General features: G+C 34.8%; 5 protein-coding genes across 7 annotated transcripts in view; all 5 read right to left on the bottom strand.

Moving 5' to 3' along the window:
• LOC127880183 (magnesium transporter NIPA2-like) overlaps positions 1-23,232 on the bottom strand; it is a 266,381-nt gene that overhangs the window by 124,819 nt on the left and 118,330 nt on the right. The gene's annotated exons all lie outside the window — the stretch shown is intronic.
• LOC127880185 (magnesium transporter NIPA2-like) overlaps positions 1-23,232 on the bottom strand; it is a 247,351-nt gene that overhangs the window by 124,819 nt on the left and 99,300 nt on the right. The gene's annotated exons all lie outside the window — the stretch shown is intronic.
• The window catches only part of LOC127880190 (magnesium transporter NIPA2-like), a 263,454-nt gene that overhangs the window by 158,062 nt on the left and 82,160 nt on the right, over positions 1-23,232 (bottom strand). The gene's annotated exons all lie outside the window — the stretch shown is intronic.
• Positions 4,360-16,035, bottom strand: LOC127878603 (LIM/homeobox protein Lhx4-like). The gene is made up of 6 exons (XM_052425127.1): positions 15,892-16,035; positions 15,603-15,760; positions 12,402-12,576; positions 10,251-10,369; positions 4,870-5,044; positions 4,360-4,746 (listed from the first exon to the last, which is right to left on the bottom strand). The coding sequence occupies exons 1-6, from the start codon at positions 16,033-16,035 to the stop codon at positions 4,360-4,362; spliced, it is 1,158 nt and encodes a 385-aa protein (XP_052281087.1).
• Positions 21,089-22,381, bottom strand: LOC127880196 (homeobox protein Hox-B13a-like). The gene is made up of 2 exons (XM_052427474.1): positions 21,708-22,381; positions 21,089-21,578 (listed from the first exon to the last, which is right to left on the bottom strand). The coding sequence occupies exons 1-2, from the start codon at positions 22,347-22,349 to the stop codon at positions 21,219-21,221; spliced, it is 1,002 nt and encodes a 333-aa protein (XP_052283434.1). The 5' UTR covers positions 22,350-22,381; the 3' UTR covers positions 21,089-21,218.

The raw sequence follows: 23,232 nt of genomic DNA, 5'->3' as shown, positions 1-23,232 counted from the left end.
ATGATCTGCTTTGCAATTTGCAATTCTTCTTAATTACTTATTGGTGTGATCTACTTTTGTACTCAGAAATACATTTCGTACATTTATTTCGCAAAATAAATTACGGCTTAATTCAAAATGTATGAAACATATTACAATACAAACTGCCAATGCTCTGAATAATTGTGTTATCAAGTGACAGGCATAGTGGGAACAATATTATATTATAAAAAATGATATTGCTTTAGTGTGTTTGTGAGAGCGGTGTCATTATATTCAATTAAGTCATCTAAAGCGATCTTCCGCCAGGTGATAATTGTCATCCGTTTATTTTCCTTTTTTAAGTAATACAAAAACACCATCGTCATTATGTATATCATACTATTTTTAGAGTGTTAGTAACACATCGTTTAAACAAGCATAAAGGCATCTGTGTAGGTGTCCGCGGAGAAAGAGAACAGATAGACTCGCGCCACGGTGCCGAGAATATTCCAGTGATAGGATTGTAGGCATTTGATCATTCAATATGTTCTGTCGCATTTTATGACGACATTTTTTGCCACATTTTGCATGTCGTGACTCAGATACGCCGAAAATGCGATGTTGGTTGATGTAGTTCTTTTGGTACGTGATTGTTCTGCATGTATCCTTTCATGAATCCGCCTTTAAGATCTGCAATTGAAATGTTTGCCCGAACATGACGTTGATTAATAATCCCATCGTCACGTGTACCTCCTTGAAGTAAACGCTTACTCTCGTCAAAATCATTTTTCAGTGTTTCTGCAAACGCTTTTGTACGAGATAGTGTTTCTTCCAAAGTCTTTATTTTGACATCTTTTGTGTCGATAGCTGCTCGTAGCGCACGCATTTCACTCTCCAGGGTATTGAAGCGGTGTTCAATATTCGTCAAAACCGTCCCAATTTCAAGATCATCATATTTCGACTGTAACTCATGCCTTTCTTAAGCAAATACATTCGTAATATGAAAAGCCAAACCCTACAGAGAGGGCATAATGAAGCGCCAACATTTCCATTGTGCACGCTCAAAGTAACACTGAACACCGAGGCGTCGTATGGTGGTTTTATGTCGATAGCACTACCGGCGCGTTATCATTTTGATAGGGACAGCAGTCTTCGTCACGTTTGCACACGTGTGCCTTAACATGCATCGGATGCCCACATGCCATGTCGAGATTATTGTGTGCGGCGCATTTAAATAAGATATGTACATCTGTGAAACTCGCCCTTATGCATTCGTTTCATTTTGCATATTTAATAACTTTTCAAATAATTCATTCGTTGTTGGATATTGTTTGTTGTTTTAAACACATATTAGGTCATATCGCGGAGATTTAGTTAACCTTACCATGTGTTCATGGGCAAACTCACGTATTCAAGTGCTCTTACGACTATGTGCTCATGCCTTCTTTCAGGAATCATCATGAAATTATTGCCGTACTTAACGAACAAACATGCCTAAGCTTATTTAATTATAGAAAAAAAAACAATAATCAAAAGAGAAAAATTATATGTTCATGCACATGGGCATGTGAAATCACGTCCGTACACATAGCATCATTAACTTAGGAAGGAAACAACGAAATATAAAGTTTGGTATGCTATACATGTGAAATTAAAGAGCATGGTGTAATTAAAGTGCATGTCAAGTTTTGAATTTATATGCTGAAACGTAATGTTATAACCCACAAACGTTTTACTGTAACAGAACTTTTTTTTAAAGATGGTACAGAAAATACTCGTCGAATATCTTTTTTGTGATATTTCTTGTTATATTTGGTCGAGAATGTAACCCGCCTTCCAGTTTCGCTGAATGGATCAAGTTCCCCACGGGTACTGCTTCCCCGTACCCCCTTTTTTTCGTACCCTACATTTTTCGTACCCAATTTTGTTGGTAACCAATTTTTTTTCGTACCCACATTTTCGCTCGTACCCAAATTTTGTTTCGTACCGATTTTCTTTCCACCCAAATTTTGTTTTTCGTAACCAAATCTTTTTTCGTACCCAATTTTCGTTCCCACATACACAATTGTGGTGTGATGTAGATAAACTGAAATAGATGCTTTTATATCAATCCTCTTCAAAAGCATCGTCCCACCAGTACTGTCAGTACTTTGATTTTTTAATTGGCACCTATTTATATTTATGCACAAGAAAGATTGTATTCTATCTTTCTTTCTGTCTCATCACTGTACAAGTATATACAACAATAAAGTATTCATATCAATTACAGTGCCAATCATATAATGGATTTATAAGAGGACATAACAGTAGTCAAGAACACAATTAATATGCATCAGTTTAAAAGTTAACCAAATATGTTAAAATTATAAAACATGGATTATAAACAATAAAACAATATTGCATAAGTAGGAATATTGAGACCTTTGATAGTTTCAATATAAAAATAATCTCATGAAACCTGTGTGTAGAATTTAAAAGTATTAGTTAAGATATTTACTTCCAGAGTGTCATGTTGGAATAATTTAAAGCAACAATCAAAGGTCCTATTCCCTTATTGTACCAAAAATGTAGTTTGTTTATGTTATCTACAAATAATTGATAAAATCTAAAAACTAAAATGCCATATAGAATGTGTAACCTATCTATACAAATAAGCATTTCTGGTCATTAAAATATTATAGCAGGCTTTGGCAGTATCTCTTATCAATAATTTGTTGGAGAATAAAACTACCATCTTTTCTATATCTGACATAGAGTTAAAATCAGTAATGGTATGACATTTTTCAAAAGAGAGGTCCTGATATCAGAATAAAGTGGACAGTATAGCATAACATGAGTTCTGATTCAACACAAGTTGTACAATTAGGGCAGAATCTATTTTCAACAGGCACATTAGCATAACGCCCAATTTCCAACATAATTGGGGCTACCCCACATCTAAATTTAGCAAAAGCAGAACGATGTCTATATGGTAATATCATCTTACAATACTCTTCTGTACAATATTCATTCTTGAATTGACAATAGGTTCTTAGCTTGTTTCTGCCATTCCCTCTTATTGCATTTGGTTGTACGTGCATCACCATGTTGATTGCTTAAAGGTTAAAGGTCACAGTGGGCATTTATAGCTTGTGCATAGTCCTAATAGTCCTCTATGTGTGAACTGTTTGCATTATGTTTGTGCTAAACAATACATTTCGAATCCAGTGACAACCAAAGAACGACTATGTGTTAATAGTCGCATCGGTGCGTATATTTGTCGCTCGGGTGTGTTATGATGTTGGCGACAGAACGCAAACTCGCAAGATCTGTATTGCTGAATAAGCCACGATACCAGAACCACGCCTTTTATTTACGACAAACAATCTAATTTAAGAAAAAAGCTAAAACTATGTAAACACCGTTTACTGACAAGACATTATTTTCCTGCGACGAAGTCATTTATCTTAAATAACTACACGCAATTATCAGTCAACGACAAGGCTTATTGAAAAAAAACTTCAAAACATAATCTTAAACGTGTGAAAGATAATGACGTTTTAACACTCAATCCATACATATGGTGAAACATGCGATAAGAAGATTTGCAGCGACGCTTCAAAGCTGATTCATTTATATATCCAATGGTGTCCATACGATTCGGTCTTTGTTACGCTATGAATATTTATTATCTGTTGTAAATAATAATAATAAATAATATTATTTTTGTACATAAAAAAGACATGTTTAATGAAATCGACAAGATAGCAAACTTTGACATGGCACTTTATATACGATTTTATACATTTCGTACCAAAACGGACACTTTGTAAAAGCAAAGCTTAAGTAATATGGTAATAGTTGAACTGAGGATATATTTGCGCGAGTTTAATTTAATATATACCACCATTATTCTATAACATGAACGACATAAGCCACATCGTTGACATTGCGACAGCTTGAAAAAACGTTGCTGTTGTCAGGTTTTTAATGATATTAAATATACCCGATAAATAATCATCATTACGACTTATATCATAACATAAACATGCAATTATGTATTGCTCTGTTACATGAACCTATTAACATGTTTTGAACATGATAAATAAATGTTAAGTGAAATAAAATAGCATATATTTCACGTTATGTTTCGACGAAGTAGAAATACAAAACGTTATCTATGTAGATGTCCTTACCGACTCATGGTGTAAACTTTGTTTTATAAACAACAATAAGACATATTTTCCATTATCTCATATATTATTAGTAGGTTTATATTTTATGTAAGGCAACACATAATGGCATTCATTTAAAACTAAAAGTGTCTCCGACAAACAGAAGCATGACGTGCATTAATACACATTATGTTATGACACTCTTGAAATAACATTACATTAAGCAGAAAAGTATTAAACGTGGTTAAAATAGCGTCTCATAATCTCCCTGTTGGAAAGACGAATATATGTCGAGAGGCGTGTGGTCGACATAATGAAGATCGCCATGACTTGAAGAATAGCTGCAAAACATAGGCTGAGAATCAATAAATGATGGTACAGTTTGATATCCAAAGAATGGGTCTGTTGTGGTGTTGGTACCGGTTTCATTGTGATAGTGGGCGATGGGCAACGTATTTTTCGTGTATTCATTCTTATTCCCGCCAAATCGACACGATGGCGTCATTGAAGCGCTGTCGATGAAATCGGAAGAATTGCTGTGATCGGAGTCAGACGTTGAGCTTTCTGCATCAGAGGACCGCTTCAAATCTCTTCGTTCCTTTGCTCTTCTGTTTTGAAACCAGATTTTGATCTAAAAACAACAAGATACAGATTAAACATTATGTATTTGTCATTACGGCATTATAACATGTTTGAGTAAAAGTGAAGTATTGATATTAAAGTAATTAATTTACGAATGTAACGTTGTAGTTACCTGTCTGTCCGATAGATCCAGCTCCTTTGACAGTTTGTTTCTGGTTTCCATAGTGATAAACTTGTTCTCCTCGTACGCCTTTTCCAATCCCTTCCTCTGTTTGTCTGTGTATACGACCCTATACTTGTCACGTGTTCGAGTCAAGCCTTCTTCTGAGGATGTCGCGCGACGTCGTCTGTTTGTAGAAGGGGTGATCAACATTGCCGCCGTTAATTTCAGAACATGTAGATTGCTTTACAGACGTTTGGGTTAACTTTGGTGTGGCATTTCCGGACAACCAAGCAGCATTGTTGAAAACACGTGCTTGCCACCCCTAGACCACACACATCTTGTAGTGTCTTTAGCGTTGACAGTTGGGAAATGTCCGAGGCGAAATACTGGCTTAAATCTTCACGTGACAGAGACAGTCTTGAAAACACATCATCCGACATGGTTTGCTGATTCTTATTCGTCCCTGAATGTACTGATGCAGTAAGCTGGAAACAGCTTCCGAATCCGTATGGATCCGAGCCATTAGAGGATAAGTGTCCCCTTGAATAATTGGATGTATACATATACGGGTGATATCGGGTCCCACTAGTTGTGTCCGCACTGCTATACGGTTGAGGGAATGCATTTGTATTAGAAGTGCACGCCAAAAGCCCTTGCAAATGGTGTGGAAATTGTCTGTACAAGTAACTTTCCATATTGATTAAAATATCAATTTATGACTGTTCTTCTTGATTTAGAGATTATATGTTATTTGCATGAGCAATACTTTTATGATGAATGTGTCTCTCGCAGAAGAAATTTATACAGGTGCTCATCTATGATAATGATCAAGTCTAGAACATTGTTTTTAAATTTCGCAAGTTAATTTTAAATCGTTCAATCGATTAAAAATGGATAACGTATTATATCGATTATTAAATTATGACATGTTTTAGTTTGATTGGCTCTGCACCGGACATGCAGTTTTAGTTTGATTTGATAATTGTTAGAAGACTTTTAAATTGCAATAAACCCGTCCTTGTTCTAAATTGCAATTAGCCACACTTATGTAATACTTAATGGTGTGATCTACTTTTGTGTATTCACATAACCATGTGTAAGCATTTGAGTTCGCAACATAAATCATGAATTCAGTCGAATTTATAATGTAACATATGACAATACGAATACAACTGAAATGATTGTTTTATAGTAAAGACTCTGGGTATAAATATGTACGTTATTGCCATTTGGAGACAGATGAATATTGCTATATTGTGCGATGTGAGGGTGGTATCATTATGTCTCATGAAGTAGCATGAACAAATGATTTGTTCAAAAATAAATAATAAATGTAAAATACTTGATGGAATAGTATGTAAGATTAAAGAAGACATTTTCTTTTTGTATCAAGTGATTTCTTTGAAAATCAATTTTTTACGAATTTTTTTGGCAACAAGGGGATTACAATAATTGAGTGGCCGGGCTATAGGAATCGAATAAACTATCGAATGGAAGGATAAACTGAAATCAAGTAATTCAAGATTTTTTTCAATATTTATGCACTCAAGTTGAGCCTAAAGGCATATTAATAACCATTTATATACAGTGTTCCTCGCCAAAATGAATGTTATATTGCTTGTTATTCATTTGCGTATTGGTATACAGTAATTTCACTGTAGAATTTTCTAAGAAAACATAAGAATATTAACCACTGTGAATGAACAAAAACTGTCACGTGACCACAAAAGTCAGCGTGAGTAGTCATTTTATGACAACAAACAGCCGCGCAAGGTAGGTTTTTTTCCAATATCTTTGCTGATCATCCTCTGACTTTCATACGACCTAGTGCAGGCAATATGGCATGCATATAGCTTTCGATCGGTATATCACGCGTTTTGTGTGTTGCTCTGGTTTTCGAGAACACGTCGGCGCAAATTTCCATTTAAGAAGCAAACGTCAGTAGTAAAATTACAAAGAGTCAGTGTTCTCGAAAATTAACGATCACAGAACTGTCTATGCTTTACCTGATGAACATATTTTACATATGTCTATGCATAAACAAACAAAAATATCTACCAGATATTAAATAAACGTTTAAAGAGTGAAAACAAAAATGGCAAACGTCAGTAGTACGTTTAGGAATGGCAAACGTCAGTAGCAAAAATATGCAAACGGCAGTAGCCGAATAAATGCAAAGTTTAATTTAATGAAAAACATGTGACACACAATATAATTTATGATATTTAGATTTAAATTAGATATAACAAGTTAAGATTGATGTCATAAATTAAAGGGATCTTTTCACGGTTTGGTAAATTGACAAAATTGAAAGAAAAATTGTTTCAGATTCGCAAATTTTTCGATTTAGTTATGATATTTGTGAGGAAACAGTATTACTAAACATTTGCCATTGTCTAATATAGCCATTATATGCATCTTTTGACGATTTAAAAACCTAAAAATTATAAAGCGTTGCAACGCGAAACGATTGAATAATTTGGAGAGTTCTGTTGTTGTCGTTTAAATTTGTGAAACTTCGAAGATTGCTTTTATAAGGTATACAATACGCATCTTATGTATGCTTGGCTGGATAGCTCAGTTGGCTATTGCGTTTTTACTTCAGGAATCCGGGGGTCACTGGTTCAAGCCCTGCTGCGGGCTACTTTTTTTCCTTTTTAAATGTTATTTTTAATTTTTTTACTGGAAATTTTAAAATTTAATGTTTACATTTATCAATATAAATCATTTAATGACAAACTTCAAAACATGCCAAAATCTGTGAAAAGGCCCCTTTAATGCACGACATATATAAATTCTGCAACAGCAAAAATGAACTAATGTTTAAGTGATATTATGTGCATCTAACAGTTTATGGGTGTCTATCGCAACCGTTGTTTATTTTTGGTGTTTTCACTTCATTTACACGTACATTCGTTAATGCAACATCAACATATTGAAAAAATATCCCGCAAAAAGAAATATAATCCTCTTGAATATCAACCGTACTTTCGTGTTGACAACTGACGACAGGAATTATTCGATTTACAATGTGATTCTAAATTGAATTTATATGCAGATTCGTTCATACGACACAAAGACACTGTTTTGTTTTACGGATCATTTCGACTAATAGGACTCACCAGTCACGTAAAATATCGAATATAATATGTATATTTTTATAAACAACTGGTAGCAAGATGCGTTGCAGATAATTGGTCATTAACAACATTTTAACTAACTCTTTTGACCTGTTAATTTTTTCAGCTCAATTCATAATATCATTTTAATAAAATAATATGCAATCTTATTGCTTTGTGACTTATACTATTTTACTTGTTTGAACATTACGAAATGATCCGTGAAACAAAATAAGCGTCTTTGTGTCGTATGAACAAATCTGCAGGCTGATAAACTTGAAACATGGAAGATATTTTGTCTATTGGAGTATGTCTGGTGATACAACTGTACAATGGGTAATCTCCGTAAGTACTCGTTAAATTGTAGCAGAAGTTTGAATCAAAATTCTTATGTTTTCCACAAATATTCTACCACTTTCATGTTGAATACTGTAACGTGAATGATTTAAATGTAATATTTTATTTATTTCAGCCAGGAACACTGTCTATAACCGCAAAAAAATAACATAACAAACTTTTTGGTTTACGATTTTTATTGTCTAAATTTCGTGCATGCGGCATGGCATTGAATGTTCTGAAAGATAAATATCTCGACTTTCTGTAATTGGTGATTTCGGACTGTTTAAAAAATCCAATTAGAATAGAGCGTTTAACCTTTTTCCCCATAAGAAGCAAAGCGAAAATGGCTTTTGCAACCAGCATTAAACCTAAACAGATTACGAGTTACTCGAGTTACATTTAATTTAACAGACTGATAATTAAAGGTTCTCGCGGGCTGTTCTGGTTTTTTGCTGTTATCTGCTCATCAGTATCTAAGGGTTTGAAATGAAGCCTTTTAAAACTTGAATCTAGTAAGAAAGGCATTTAATTAAATGTAACTATTTTGACGGACTTCAAATGCGTCAAAACACGTATCTAAGTGGTAAAGGGTTTAACGTTATTTAGACCCATGTTAAGCAAGATAATAAAGTGCAACTTTTTGTTTACTGCCGACTTGTCACATCACGAGTTGCCTCCCTTGTAAGAGCATGCTACAATGAGTTATCAAAAGCGGCTTTCTTCTTTCTTAAGTGGTTCAATATCATGTGTTTAATTTTATTTGCGTTACAATTAAATAAACTGTCCATTCCATTGGGCTTATAACTAATTTTCAGGTTTGTTTATTTACTAGAAATGCATGATACCACGAAATCGAAAACTCTTATGGAGAATACTATTTTTATATTGAAATGATGATATGACGACCTTGGCTCGACCTGTTTTAGTTTATTTGATTTCAATATAGGACATGCAACAAAAGTTTGCAACCGAGCGCCAACAACAATAAAGTGCAATCTTCTGTTACGTGGAAATTACCTATAATGTTCAACATATATTAAGTCTATTAATTAAAATCATGAGCACATTATACTTTTATTCAAATTAAAATCAGGATTATTCGTTCATTAGATCTCGCTCGAATACAAACTTTATTAGAGATTGTCGTATATAAATGGATGCCGTCAGAGGGTAATGGATACTATTACTTATCATAAATTCAGACTTTGGCCTTAATTTTAATCTTCGACCGTCCGTGTTCGTTTAGTTTAAACAAACAATTATGACTCAGGTTTTGCGAACCGTTTTGTTTACTTGGCAAGCGAATATTTATTTCAAGTGTTGTTGTTTTTCGTAATCGCAATTGTGCACGTTTTAACACTATATTGTATACTAGCGATTCTCCGGGTCCAGACGTTTCAAATGATGTGTCGCACCAATCAAGAATTGTTATAAGTCTAAAAAGGTCGACGAATATTGTAAAACAGATTTGTTCTTAACTCACATGTGTGAACATTTTAAATAACATAACGTTAAGAACCTTTAAGTGCATTAACAGTATTGAATAGCCAGTATAAATTTAAACTGAAGTGTCAATTTTTTTCTTGATTCTAAGTTATTTATTTATTCTTAAATATAATTGGATGTTTCTAAAAGAAAGCTACAAAGGTCAAACATTCCTCTCACATGCCTAGCTGTTGAACGGTGTGAAAAAAAGTTATTTAAGTGCCCATGTTAATTTTGCTGCTGAATATTACTCTAATAGTTAAGTATGCATGTTTAAATTTAAGTTTTCGAAAAATTCGAATATCAAAGAAGGTTAATCCTGCTTTCAAACCAGCTACTTATTTGTAACATCTCCTTACTGAAACTGAAAATCGTATATTTCAAGAATGGACCAGTGTTAAAATGGCAGTCTGATTAGCCCTGTGGTTTGTTACACGCGCTTCTCACATAGGCGAGAAGGGTTTAATCCCCGTTAACCGCACATACGAGTTTGATTGATGGTCACCAACCCGAAAGAATTCCTCAGGACACTCCAGTTTAAACCCACAGCAAAACACCACAGCAAACTTGAAAATATTTCATAAAAATATGTGGAAATTGCAACAAAATTTAAAAGTCGTCGAAACATTCGTGATGCTAGCAAGCAACTTAGGTAGGAGTGCTGCGACACACTCCGGGTCCTAATATATGCTGACTCATGCATGAAGGGCCTCACAAATTTTAAAATACAAAAACCGTGTTAAAATTAATATTTATATTAAAATTTTCCGAAACATGAAAGAAGAACTCAAACAAATATATACGTTAGTTATCACACTATTGATAATAGTGAACATGGTGTAACGGATGCTTTTTATTGTAACTTTGCACCATATTCCGCTTAATTTTACAGCTGAAGTCAATCTTTTCATCATACTCGTTTTCTTTCGATACTCCTTACACAATAAAACGACATTATGACTGAAATCTAACAATAAATCGTTTTATTACGAAATGATGAATGTAAAGTAAAGTTGTAAAAAGTGTCAAAATTTATGTTAAAATGAAAATATGCTTCGTATTAATGTTCCGACTAAGATCGTTAACTAATTCAAAATGTGATTTTTCAAGTAATTTTCGTTTAAAAGTCGGTTGTATTGACCACATAATACATCACCTGAGCACGAAATGCATTTTGTCCACGTTTGAATGGTTTTACGTCTGCTTATATATGTTTCGCGCCTCTAACATCTGCATTTAAAGGGATCTTTTCACGTTTTGGTAAATTGACAAAATTGAAAAAAGTTGTTTCAGATTCGCAAATTTTCGTTTTAGTTATGATATTTGTGAGGAAACAGTATTACTGAACATTTGCCATGGTCTAATATAGCCATCATATGCATCTTTTGAAGATTTTAAAACCTTAAAATTATAAAGCGTTGCAACGCGAAACGATTGAATAATTTGGAGAGTTCTGTTGTCCTTAAATTTTGTGACACTACGAAGATTGCTTTAATAATGATTAAAATACCCCACATATGTATACTTGGCAGAATAGCCGAGAGAGTAAAAGCGTTTTTACTTCAGGACCTCGGCAGGACGTCAGGGGTCACTGGTTCGAAACCTGCTCCAGGCAAAGTTTTTTCCTTTTTTTAAATTGTATTCTTTATTTTTTACTGCAGCTTTTACGATTAAATGTTTACATTTATCAATAGAAAGCATTTAATGAATAACTTCAAAACATGCCAAAATCTGTGAAAAGGCCCCTTTAAAGTGACAATTAAATTACGTTATGCTCTGTGAAATTACATTTCCGAAACACAATGCTGTTTTATTAATAAATTGGTTGTATAACATTTCTTAAGAACAATACATACTAGTTATTTGAAAAAAAATACTTTTAATATAATTGCATCATATAATGTTCGTATTAAACAATGTGAATTCATTCCGCCAAACAAAACAATTTTTGTTTCAACAAAAGGAGTGATATTTGTAAACACACATTTCATTTAGTGGATGGTTTCAAAACCTATCACTTCAAACATAGAACATGAACCGTGTATTCATTAATTCATCAAAGCCTCCATGTTGGAAAATCTAGGTTAATGACTGCTCCGAGGGGAGATGTGTCAGCTTGTTTAAGACCGCCATGGCCAACCGCATTGTTCCAACCCGAGGAAGGACATGGCTCAGAATCACACAATACTGGTGCTGCGTTATATCCACGGAATTGGTCTGTCTTAATGTTCATTGAATTTGCTTGGCATTGATCTGTTTGGAACTTGTCATTCGAAATCTCAATTTCCAATCCAACAAATCGACACGATGACGTCACAGAGGTTATGTCGTCACATTCGGAAGAAGTGCTGTGACCTGAGTCGGACGTGGGGTTTTCTGTATTTGAGAACCGCATCGAATCCCTGCGTTCCTTTGCTCTTCTGTTTTGAAACCAGATTTTTATCTACAAATAACAATGTATCGGTGGTTATAACTACTTGACCATTACGCAACATCATGTATTAAACAAAGTAGATTTTAAACTTTAGATAAGAAATTAACATTATAATACAACTTGAAATTATTCAATTTTATTAACTGTTCAATAATATTATTTACCTGTCTATCAGACAGATCCAACTCCTTGGACAGTTTACTTCTTATTTCCATAGTGATAAACTTGTTCTCCTCGTAAGCCTGTTCCAGTCCCTTCCTCTGCCTGTCTGTGTATACAACCCTGTACTTGTCACGTGTTCGTGTCATGCCTTCCTCGGGGACTGCCGCGCGACGTCGTCTGCAGTTTTTGTTGATACGTTCCTGCGTTTGCGCACACATTCGGATGGTAATAATTGCCGGATTCGGATACACCACGGCCTTCAGAAGAAGGTCCCCGTGGATAATTTGTCTTACACAGATACGGGTGAAATCGAAGACCCGACGTATTGGCACTGCTATTCAACTGAGGAAATGCATTCGTGGTATATGTACACGCCATTGTTTCATGTATACGGTGTGGAAACTGTCCGTAAAAATATTTTTTCATATTGTTTTAAAAATATTGAATTTTGATAATGCGTCTTATGTTAAGGTTGTATCTTTGCATAAGCAATCATTGTATTACGCCTGAATAGCTCGCAGAGAAACATTTATACAGGTACTCATCTTATGATAAAGATCAAGTCTAGAACATTTGTTTTAATTTTCAGGTTAATTTAAATGGTTAAAATCGATTAGAAGTCGATTCACAATATATCGAAGATTAATTTATGATTTGCGCTTCACCGGACATGCAGTTTTAGTTTGATCGGATTATTGAGTCAAGACTTGTAAATTGCAATAAACATGTCCATGTTCTAAATTGCAATAAGCGCTGCTTATTAATTACTAAATAGTGTGATCGCGTTTTGTGTATTCAGAGATGCAAGGGCATGCATTATAATTTCTTAAAGTTAATCACGACTTCACTCAAATTATATATTAACAATACAAATAAAAACTTTTATTATTATTTTATAATTATACCGAAATCAAGCGAGAGACATTGTTTGGCAAATATGTATGTTATTCTTATGAAAAAGATGAATATTTCTATATTGTGTTTTGTTAGAATGGTATCATTATATTTCATTAAGTTAGCAAAAGCGCTTTTATTATTTAGTGGGTGATAATTGTCATTTGTTAAACACTATAGAGAATTACACGTTTCATAAGCTAAATTAATCATTTATTTTTGTTACGTCGAATATGTAAGTATCACATGTAAAATTAAAAAAAATATGGATAATATTACTAATTTTGAAAATAAGATATCTTAAGCTTGACCTAGTTTTAAAATATGAGTATATGGTATATCTTACTTAGATGCCTTGATCATTGAGTGTATGGTATATCTTTCGTAGATGCCGTGATCATTGATAATTGTGTGACGATAGAACTTAACGCATTTTTATATCAGATATAATTATTGTATGCGTACTCATGTGAGGGGTTTCATCATATGTCTTTTAAGGTGACAACAAATGGGGCAGTTGTAAGTCGACTTTGCCGCATCGAAGTATACTAAAATGAAGTTTAAACATTTGTTTACTTGTATTGCGCCCTATGGTTCATTTTTCATCGCACAGGTTCCTTTCTACTTCTTGCAAAGTTGTTTGTTTTAATAAACTGTTTATTGTTCGTTACACAGTTAGAAGTAGGGTGGTAACAATTACTTACACAAGTTATGGTAAATAAGTGGACTATAATGGGCGACGGTGTATGACAATGAACATTAATGGGCGACAGTGTATGACAATGAACATTAATGGGCGACAGTGTATGACAATGAACATTAATGGGCGACAGTGTATGACAATGAACATTTGTAATATAGTTTTACATTTGAATGCGTTTAGCACAATTGCTGAGTAAATTTTGACCATTGTCTCGTCCCCCGCTTTGTGCTCGCCTTTGATTATCACGAAAATGGTATACAACTAATTTGTATGTATTTTCCATGCTCGCTCAAATTTTGTTTGGGCCATATTCCGTCGAAAAACGTTTTCAGTCTATGGTGCTCTATGTTATCAAAAGCGTTTGTATTCGTTATCAGACGATAAATGCAAAATGTTTTATTAAAATAGTCACATTTTCGAATGGTTATTAGCCAATGTATCAACAGGAACACATTTTCTGGCAAATTGGCATCAGCGCGGTGGATATGGTTATTATATCTTTAACTGATTATGCATAAAAAATATCAATAAATAATGAAAACATATATACATATTATAAACACGATGAGATATACACTCGATATAAGCACTCTATCAACGTCCATAGATTAACTCATATTGTGCCTGAAGTAATGCGCGATGTTTTATTTTTACTATTTACAAGCACGTGAGTGTAACATGGATTTTATGTGTTTTATTGTATGTATCATTTTAATAGGTATATGCTGCATGAATAATAATTAAGTGAATCAGGAACAATTTATGTTTAAGGTACACTTTGTAGGGCGTGTCAGTGCATGTTCTATGAAAGTCTGTAACTAACTTTATTGTTGATTTTGTATTAAAGTGTTTCATTTTAAGTAATCTCAAATAATGAAGACGAAATTCATAATAAATATCTTACATAATACTTTTACGCAATCCTCATGGGCGACTTTTGATGTTTGGGGTTTCGCTCAAATGTTCGAATGTTTATCGGCAATAAAGTCGCATGATATAGTGCGTTTTCAATCATGCAAGTTCATTAAGCTACAAGAATCACAGTTAAGTACTACAATTTACTAGAAGGTATATGTTTATATTATTACATGTATTATGTCATAACCAAATTTTCTTATAATACATCTGTATTACAACACCTAAATGCAAATGGAACATATATAACAAATAGGTTTTAAATAATTCGCGTCATTTGGAACCATTTTCCCATATGTCTATCAGAAGTATCAATCTACTAGGACAGTGTCGCTTTGGTTTAGTATGGGTAAAAACTGGTACTTCAAATAACGACAAAATATTCATACATAACACGACTTTAAAACATGATTTTTAATAAGTTAAATGCGAAACCCAAACCAATTGCGTGCATATATGAAATATTCATAACCTCTGTGCTAGAAAGTCTACAAAAGTGTTGGCCTCGAGAGGTGAAGTGTCGAGATTTCGAGGACCCCCTTGTTCAAACGAATTGCTTAATCTACAAGAATTTAAATGCTCAGAATCAAATATTGTCGGCAACTGTTGATATCCAGACAATCGAACTGGGTGAAAGTCCATAGAGTTTGATTGGTATCGACATTGGAACGGTTCGTTTCGTATTTCAGACTCGTTGCCGCCAAATCGACACGATGACGTCACTGATGCGCTGTCGATGAAACCGGAAGAGTTGCTCTGATCGGAGTCGGACGTGGAGCTGTCTTCAGCAGACGACCGCTTCGAATCCCTGCGTTCCTTTGCTCTTCTGTTTTGAAACCAGATTTTGATCTGAAAATGTCAATGAATACACAAATATGATTATTTTGTAAACAACCGAGTTTATTTATTAAAAGCTGTACCGTATGTATAAAAAACACTTGAAGGTGTTTTTGTATCAACGCGTTTAACACTTTATTTACCTGTCTGTCCGATAGATCAATCTCCTTAGAGAGTTTTGTTCTGGTTTCCATGGTGATAAACTTGTTTTCCTCATAGGCCTGTTCCAGTCCCTTTCTCTGCTTTTCCGTGTACACAACCCGGTACTTGTCACGTGTTCGAGTCATGCCTTCTTCAGGCGCGGCTGCACGACGTCGCCGGTTGTAGAAGGGGTGATAAAAAATAGCTCCCTCAATTTCATTCTGGTTTTCAAATGTGCGTTTTACGGACCCTTGAATTGTAGATGATAATACATTTCCATTCAACCGAGCAGCATTCGCCAAACTTGCGGTCGCTATCCCTAGAGCACAAACATCCTGCAATGTCTTCAATGTTGAAAGTTGTGAAATATCCCCTGCCATATGCTGATTCAAACCAAAGTCTGTTTCGCGTGACGTTTTCATTGTTGAAAACGCTTCATCTGTCGTGGGCTGTTGTTGTTGATATTTTGCTGGATATGCGCACGCATTAGGCTGGTAACAGCTTAGGGATCCGCCTTGATTCGAGGCTTCAGCAGAGGAGAAATATCCCTGAAAATAATTGCTTCTCCCTAAATACGGATGAAACCGACCACCAGTTGTCCGCACACTGCTAGGGGGTTGAGAAAACATAGTAGTATTGTTAGTGCACCCTAAAGCATCTTGCAAATGGTGTGGAAACTGAATGCAAAAGTAACCATCCATTGTAATGTACACTTTTTACCGTTTCAGTTAAAGAAGCAGTTATGTATTACATAAGCAATACTTGTATGATGCCTGTTATTTTCGATGTTCAACATTTATACTGCTGCTCATCTGATGATACCAATCACGTCTGGCACAAGTGTTTTTAAATTATAAGATATGCTAAATGTGGATGTTTCACATCAATTAGAGGTCGATATATCATATCGACGATTAATTTATTATGATTGTTGCAATTCATTTCGGTAATCACCGGACATACGGTTTTAGTTTTATCGGATAATTGAGAAAAGACGCGTTAATTGCAATAGACGTGACTATGTGCATTATTGCAATCGGACAGAAATAATTAATAATTCAATTGTGAAAGCTAGTTTTGTGTATTCAAAAATACAATTTTACGCAACAAATCGCGACTTCAGTCACATAATTAATATTAAATACTTAAATATTGATAGAACAACTAAAATATGTTTGTATATTAATATATTCAAGCATCACGTATTTCGTGCATTGTATTGTTGTTGACATATTAAGGTGTTTTTGTCGATTAGGCTATTAAAAGAGGATTTTTTAAATTATTAACCGGACTGTTTTTGTTATAAAATAATTGCACTTAGTATAAATAGCAATTTAAATAAATACACTGTTTGTTTATTAGCATAATTGTATTGTTTTAATTCAGTGCATTCATGTTTAATTCAGTGCATTCATGTGTTGTATAATGTTATTAAAAAAGGACTTTTTAAATAATTAACTGGAATTTGTATTTATTAAATAATGGCAATACGTATAAATAGCAATGTAAATAAATTAACTGTTTATTATCATAATGGAATTGTTTTAATTCGGTACATTCATGTGTTGTATAATGTTAAAATACCAAATATGTATTTATATAATATGTAGTGATAGCGACGCGACGCCTTCATTAGTACATTGAACTAGTTTAATATGATGGTTTATATATTGTTATATTGGAATAATTTTAGTGTTGTCTCATCTAGTACAATAGCAGTATATCTTGTTTTACTAGATATACTGATTCTATGCGTCTTCTTTTTTTTTATTTAAACATATTTTATTTCCAAAATAGTTACACAACTACAGAACAAACATAGAATTACAACTGTTTTGAAAAAAGGGTAGGACCTAAATTTCTAACAACATTATTGGTGGTCTTTCCCTGTTTTGTTATTTACATTGCATATATTCGTGACGAAAGCGCGATTTTGTAAAGCTATATTTTACATGGTCAAGATAACATTTGTCTTAAGAAAGCAAAATACAAGTGCGCAAGTAAAATACGAAAGAAAATCATGGTAGTAGTAGTAGTAGTAGTAGTAGTAGTAGTAGTAGTAGTAGTAGTAGTAGTAGTAGTAGTAGTAGTAGTAGTAGTAGTAGTAGTAGTAGTAGTAGTAGTAGTAGTAGTAGAAGTAGTAGTAGTAGTAGTAGTAGTAGTAGTAGTAGTAGTAGTAGTAGTAGTAGTAGTCGTAGTAGTCGTAGTAGTAGTAGTAGTAGTCGTAGTAGTAGTAGTAGTAGTAGTAGTCGTAGAGTAGTAGTCGTAGTAGTAGTAGTAGTAGTAGTAGTCGTAGTAGTCGTCGTAGTAGTCGTCGTAGTAGTCGTAGTAGTAGTCGTAGTAGTAGTAGTAGTCGTATTAGTAGTCGTCGTAGTCGTCGTCGTCGTCGTCGTAGTCGTAGTAGTCGTCGTCGTCGTAGTCGTCGTCGTAGTAGTTGTGTGTAGTAGTCGTCGTCGTCGTAGTCGTCGTAGTCGTCGTAGTCGTAGTCGTCGTCGTCGTCGTCGTCGTCGTCGTAGTCGTAGTCGTCGTAGTCGTAGTCGTCGTCGTAGTCGTCGTCGTCGTCGTCGTCGTCGTCGTCGTCGTCGTCGTCGTCGTCGTAGTCGTCGTCGTCGTAGTCGTCGTCGTCGTAGTCGTCGTCGTAGTCGTAGTAGTAGTAGTCGTCGTCGTCGTCGTCTAGTCGTAGTCGTCGTCGTCGTCGTCGTAGTCGTAGTCGTCTTCGTCGTCGTCGTCGTAGTCGTAGTCGTCGTCGTCGTCGTCGTCGTCGTAGTCGTCGTCGTCGTCGTAGCAGTCGTCGTCGTAGTAGTAGTCGTAGTCGTCGTCGTAGTCGTAGTCGTCGTAGTCGTCGTCGTAGTAGTCGTCGTCGTAGTCGTCGTAGTATCGTCGTAGTCGTCGTCGCCGTCGTCGTAGTCGTCGTCGTCGTAGTCGTCGTAGTCGTCGTAGTCGTCGTCGTCGTAGTAGTCGTCGTAGTCGTAGTCGTCGTCGTCGTCGTCGTCGTCGTCGTCGTCGTAGTCGTCGTCGTCGTCGTCGTCGTCGTAGTCGTTCGTCGTCGTCGTCGTTCGTCGTCGTCCGTCGTAGTCGTCGTCACTCTAGTCGTAGTACTCTACTCCCTATCCACTACACCACGGCGACCTTATTATGCAATCTTTCAAAACCCTTACTGTGCACACAAGACCCCAAACATTAAAATATGAATGTCTAATAACCATATACCATGTTGAAAGTCTAAATCAATGGTTGATCAGAGAGGAGAGGTGTAGTCTTGGCCTTTACGCATTATTATAACACGGCGGAAAAAATTGGATAAGAATCAAACTGTTTTATTAGAAGTGTATATCAAAAGCATTTGTCTATGTTTATGCCATTGAAGATTGTATTTATCGAAATCGGACGTACTGGAACGTAAGTTCCTGAATTTCAATTTCGATCCAGTTAAACATACACGATTATGACTCTGAAGCATCGAGATCAGAAGTAGCGGCGATTATCGGAGTAGCTCGATAATCTTCTTCTGCAGATGACTTTTATATCGAATCTTTTGGTTCGTATACTTTTCTGTTATGAAACCAGTTTGTTAATGAAATTATCAAAGTATGTGTGCTTATTATTATTATTATGCTCCCCGAAATATTTCGGGGAGCATATAGTTGCCAGTTTGTAGTTCCTTACTTCCTTCCGTCACACTTTTGATACCGTTTCTCATAGCACCTTCAATACTTTGCCGATCTCTTTCATATTTGGCATGTAGGTACCTTGCATGGACCTCTACCTTTTGATGAGGTTTGAGGTCACTGGGGTCAAGGTTAAGGTCACCGAGGCTAATAATATACTTTTTCCGTCACACTTTTGTTACCGTTTCTCATAGCTCCTTCAATTCTTTACCGATCTCTTTCATATTTGCCACGTAGGTACCTTGCATGGACCTCTACCTTTTGATGAGGATTGAGGTCACTGGGGTCAAGGTCAAGGTCACCGAGGCTAATATTAGATCTTTTTAGGTGGTTATTAACACATACATTGACAAAGCGCATCATCGGGGAGCATCCATCAGTTTCACTGAATTTCTTGTTATTATTATTATTATTGATGTTATTATTATTATTTATTTTATTTTTTATTTTTTTTAACATGAATTCATTAATTGTATTATTTAATTACTTGACATTAAAGCGGGTATATACGATTTTTTTATATGTGTTTAATTGTAATATATTGATAAAATATGTTACAATAACACAAAATAGGCCAGAAAAATTATACATTAAAGCCGAATTTCATAAAATGCAGCAAAGACAAATTAGCGCCCCGAGCCGATAGTGACGTACATATTTTCCTACAATAACCGAAGCATTCGTCTTTGTATTAGGATCGGAGATAGTGTTCGTGTGTCGTATGAATAGATATCGTTGAAGAATTTCAAATAAACCGTTAAACTAAGTTTAGATGCACATCGTACATGTATGGTATACATGCTGGCGAATTCGGCTGTACAGCCGTTTTCAATTTCAGAATTAAATATCTGGCTTATTTCGCATTTTTCGACACATGTTCTTCTTAACTTTTATTTTAATTTATATTGAAATATATATATAATAAGTTTTTTACACAGTTTATATAAATTCATAAATATTTGACTAAATCGTATATACCCGCTTTAAAATCTCAATATTTCTCTTCTCGGGACGAACATAGATGATGAAATTCCAAGACGGCGGTTATAAGAAATGCCGTATTCAAAATTACATAAATTTGAATGAATATTTTGTTATCATGTTATGTATTGTACAACGTTTTTAGTTTAAGAAACTGTGTAATTCCAGGCTTTAAATAATATGCGAGCTAGTCAAAAACCTAAAAACAAGCATTCCTGAGCGTTCGTTAATATTACAGAAACCACGGTACATGTCTCATGCTATATTAATAAACAGTAAACTTGCACAGCTGAACAATGAAAAAAATTTAAGTAAATTATATATGTATTATTTTGTTATCTTAACTGATTTAAATCCATTTAAACCCATTATTAATATTATTAAATTATAATTGTCACATTTTGCTTATTGTGCATAACGTGTGTTCCCTTTGCATTAAGTAGCTGTTTGTATTTAAGAACGTGTTTAATCGTGAAATGTAAGCGACACACATGTTCAGTTTATATTTAATACAGCATATATTAAAATGTATTTAAACATGCACATTTATTCAGCCTTATAATACAATATTACTAACGACACAATGCCCATATACGAGTACAAACACAACATTACAACATGAAATGACATCAATGCGAGCACAAAACATACAACACATCTTCAGTGCACATATTACATTTTCATAACCTCGGTGTAGAAAAGTCTTCATATGTGTTGGTCCCGAGAGGAGAACTATCGAGATTTCGAGGACCTTGTTCAAACGTATTGCCCCATCTACATGTAGTAACTTGCTGAGAATCAAATAGTGTCGGTACATAATGATATCCAGAGAATTGATCCGGTTGAAAGTCCATAGAGTTTGATTGGAACGGTTCGTTTCGTATTTCAGATTCGTTGCCGCCAAATCGACACGATGACGTCACTGATGCGCTGTCGGAAGAGTTGCTCTGATCGGAGTCGGACGTGGAGCTTTCAGCAACAGACGATCGCTTCAAATCCCTGCGTTCCTTTGCTCTTCTGTTTTGAAACCAGATTTTGATCTGAAAATGGCAATAATAACACAAACATAATTATTTTGTAAAGAAACGAGTTCACTTATTAAAAGCTGTACCGTATGTATAAAAACAGTTGAAGGTGTTTTGTATTAACAAGTTTGACACTTTATTTACCTGTCTGTCCGATAGATCAAGCTCCTTAGAGAGATTTGTTCTGGTTTCCATGGTGATAAACTTGTTTTCCTCGTAGGCCTGTCCCAGTCCCTTTCTCTGCTTTTCCGTGTATACAACCCGGTACTTGTCACGTGTTCGAGTCATGCCTTCTTCAGGCGCGGCTGCACGACGTCGCCGGTTGTAGAAGGGGTGATCAAAAATAGCTCCCTCAACTTCATTCTGGCTTTCAAATGTGCGTTTTACGGACCCTTGAGTTGTTGATGATAATACATTTCCATTCAACCAAGCAGCATTCGCATAACTTGCGGTCGCTAACCCTAGACCACAAACATCCTGCAATGTCTTCAATGTTGAAAGTTGTGAAATATTCCCTGATATATACTGGCTCAAATCATCGTGTGTTTCGCGTGCCGTTGGCATTATTGCAAACGCTGTACCTATCGTCTGTTGATGTTGATACGTCGCTGAAGATGCGCACGCTTTCGGTTGGTAATAGCTTCTGGACCCGCTTTGATGTAAGACCTCATCAGCGCTGAACTGTCCACGTGGACGTCTACCTAAATACGGGTGAAACCGACCACCCATTGTCCCAACATTGCTAGAGGATTGAGAAATCATGTTTGTTTCGTTAGCACCCACCATTGCTCCTTGTAAATGGTGAGGAAAGTGACTGCAAAAGTAACCATCCATTGTAATGTAGATATTTGATTGTGTTACGTGAACAACCCGTTCAATGTTTCACTTATATCAGCAATACTTATATGATGCCTGATAAATTCGATGTATAACATTTATACTGCTGCTCATCTGATGATACCAATCATGTCTGGCACAAGTGTATTTAATTCAAAGATATGCTAAATGTAAATGTATCAATCGATTAGAGGTCGATATATTATATCGATGATTAATTTATGATATTTTCAATTCAATATGGTTATCACCGGACATACGGTTTCAGTTTTATCGGATAATTGAGAGTAGACGCGTTAATTGCAATTAACGTGTCCATGTTCTAAATTGCAATTGGCAGTTATAATTAATTATTTAACTGTGTACGCTTGATATGTGTATTCAAAAATACAAGACAAAGTTTTTTATTCCGCGCAAACAAATCGCGACTTCAGTCAAATTTTGAATGCTAAAAATATTTGTTAGAACAACTAAAATATGATATGTTATTTTTATAGTAATGCACATTGTTTTCAAGCAACACAATTTTGTGTCTATTAAATATTAAAAGTGTCAATGAAGTCAGTTAAGCGTATTTTTTCAATAACTAAACTGACAGTTTTGTTTTTTTGTTTTTTTTTAATCGTGGCAATAAGTTTTATTTCAAATTAATAAAATCTTTTTTATTCATTTTGTTATTGTTTTAATTCAGTACGTGTATGCATGATATAATGTAAAAATTTACAAGTAATATTGACACCAATAATATTAATAGCATAATGTTTATCTTGACCTTGAACTAATTTACTTTGATGACATAGGTATTGTTATATCGGGCTAAGATAATTGTATA

This window comes from Dreissena polymorpha, chromosome 4 (assembly GCF_020536995.1).
Source record: "Dreissena polymorpha isolate Duluth1 chromosome 4, UMN_Dpol_1.0, whole genome shotgun sequence".
In the NCBI taxonomy this organism is placed as follows: Eukaryota; Metazoa; Mollusca; class Bivalvia; order Myida; family Dreissenidae; genus Dreissena; species Dreissena polymorpha.
Note: the sequence above shows the minus strand (reverse complement) of the source record. Positions and strands in the feature narration are given on the sequence as shown.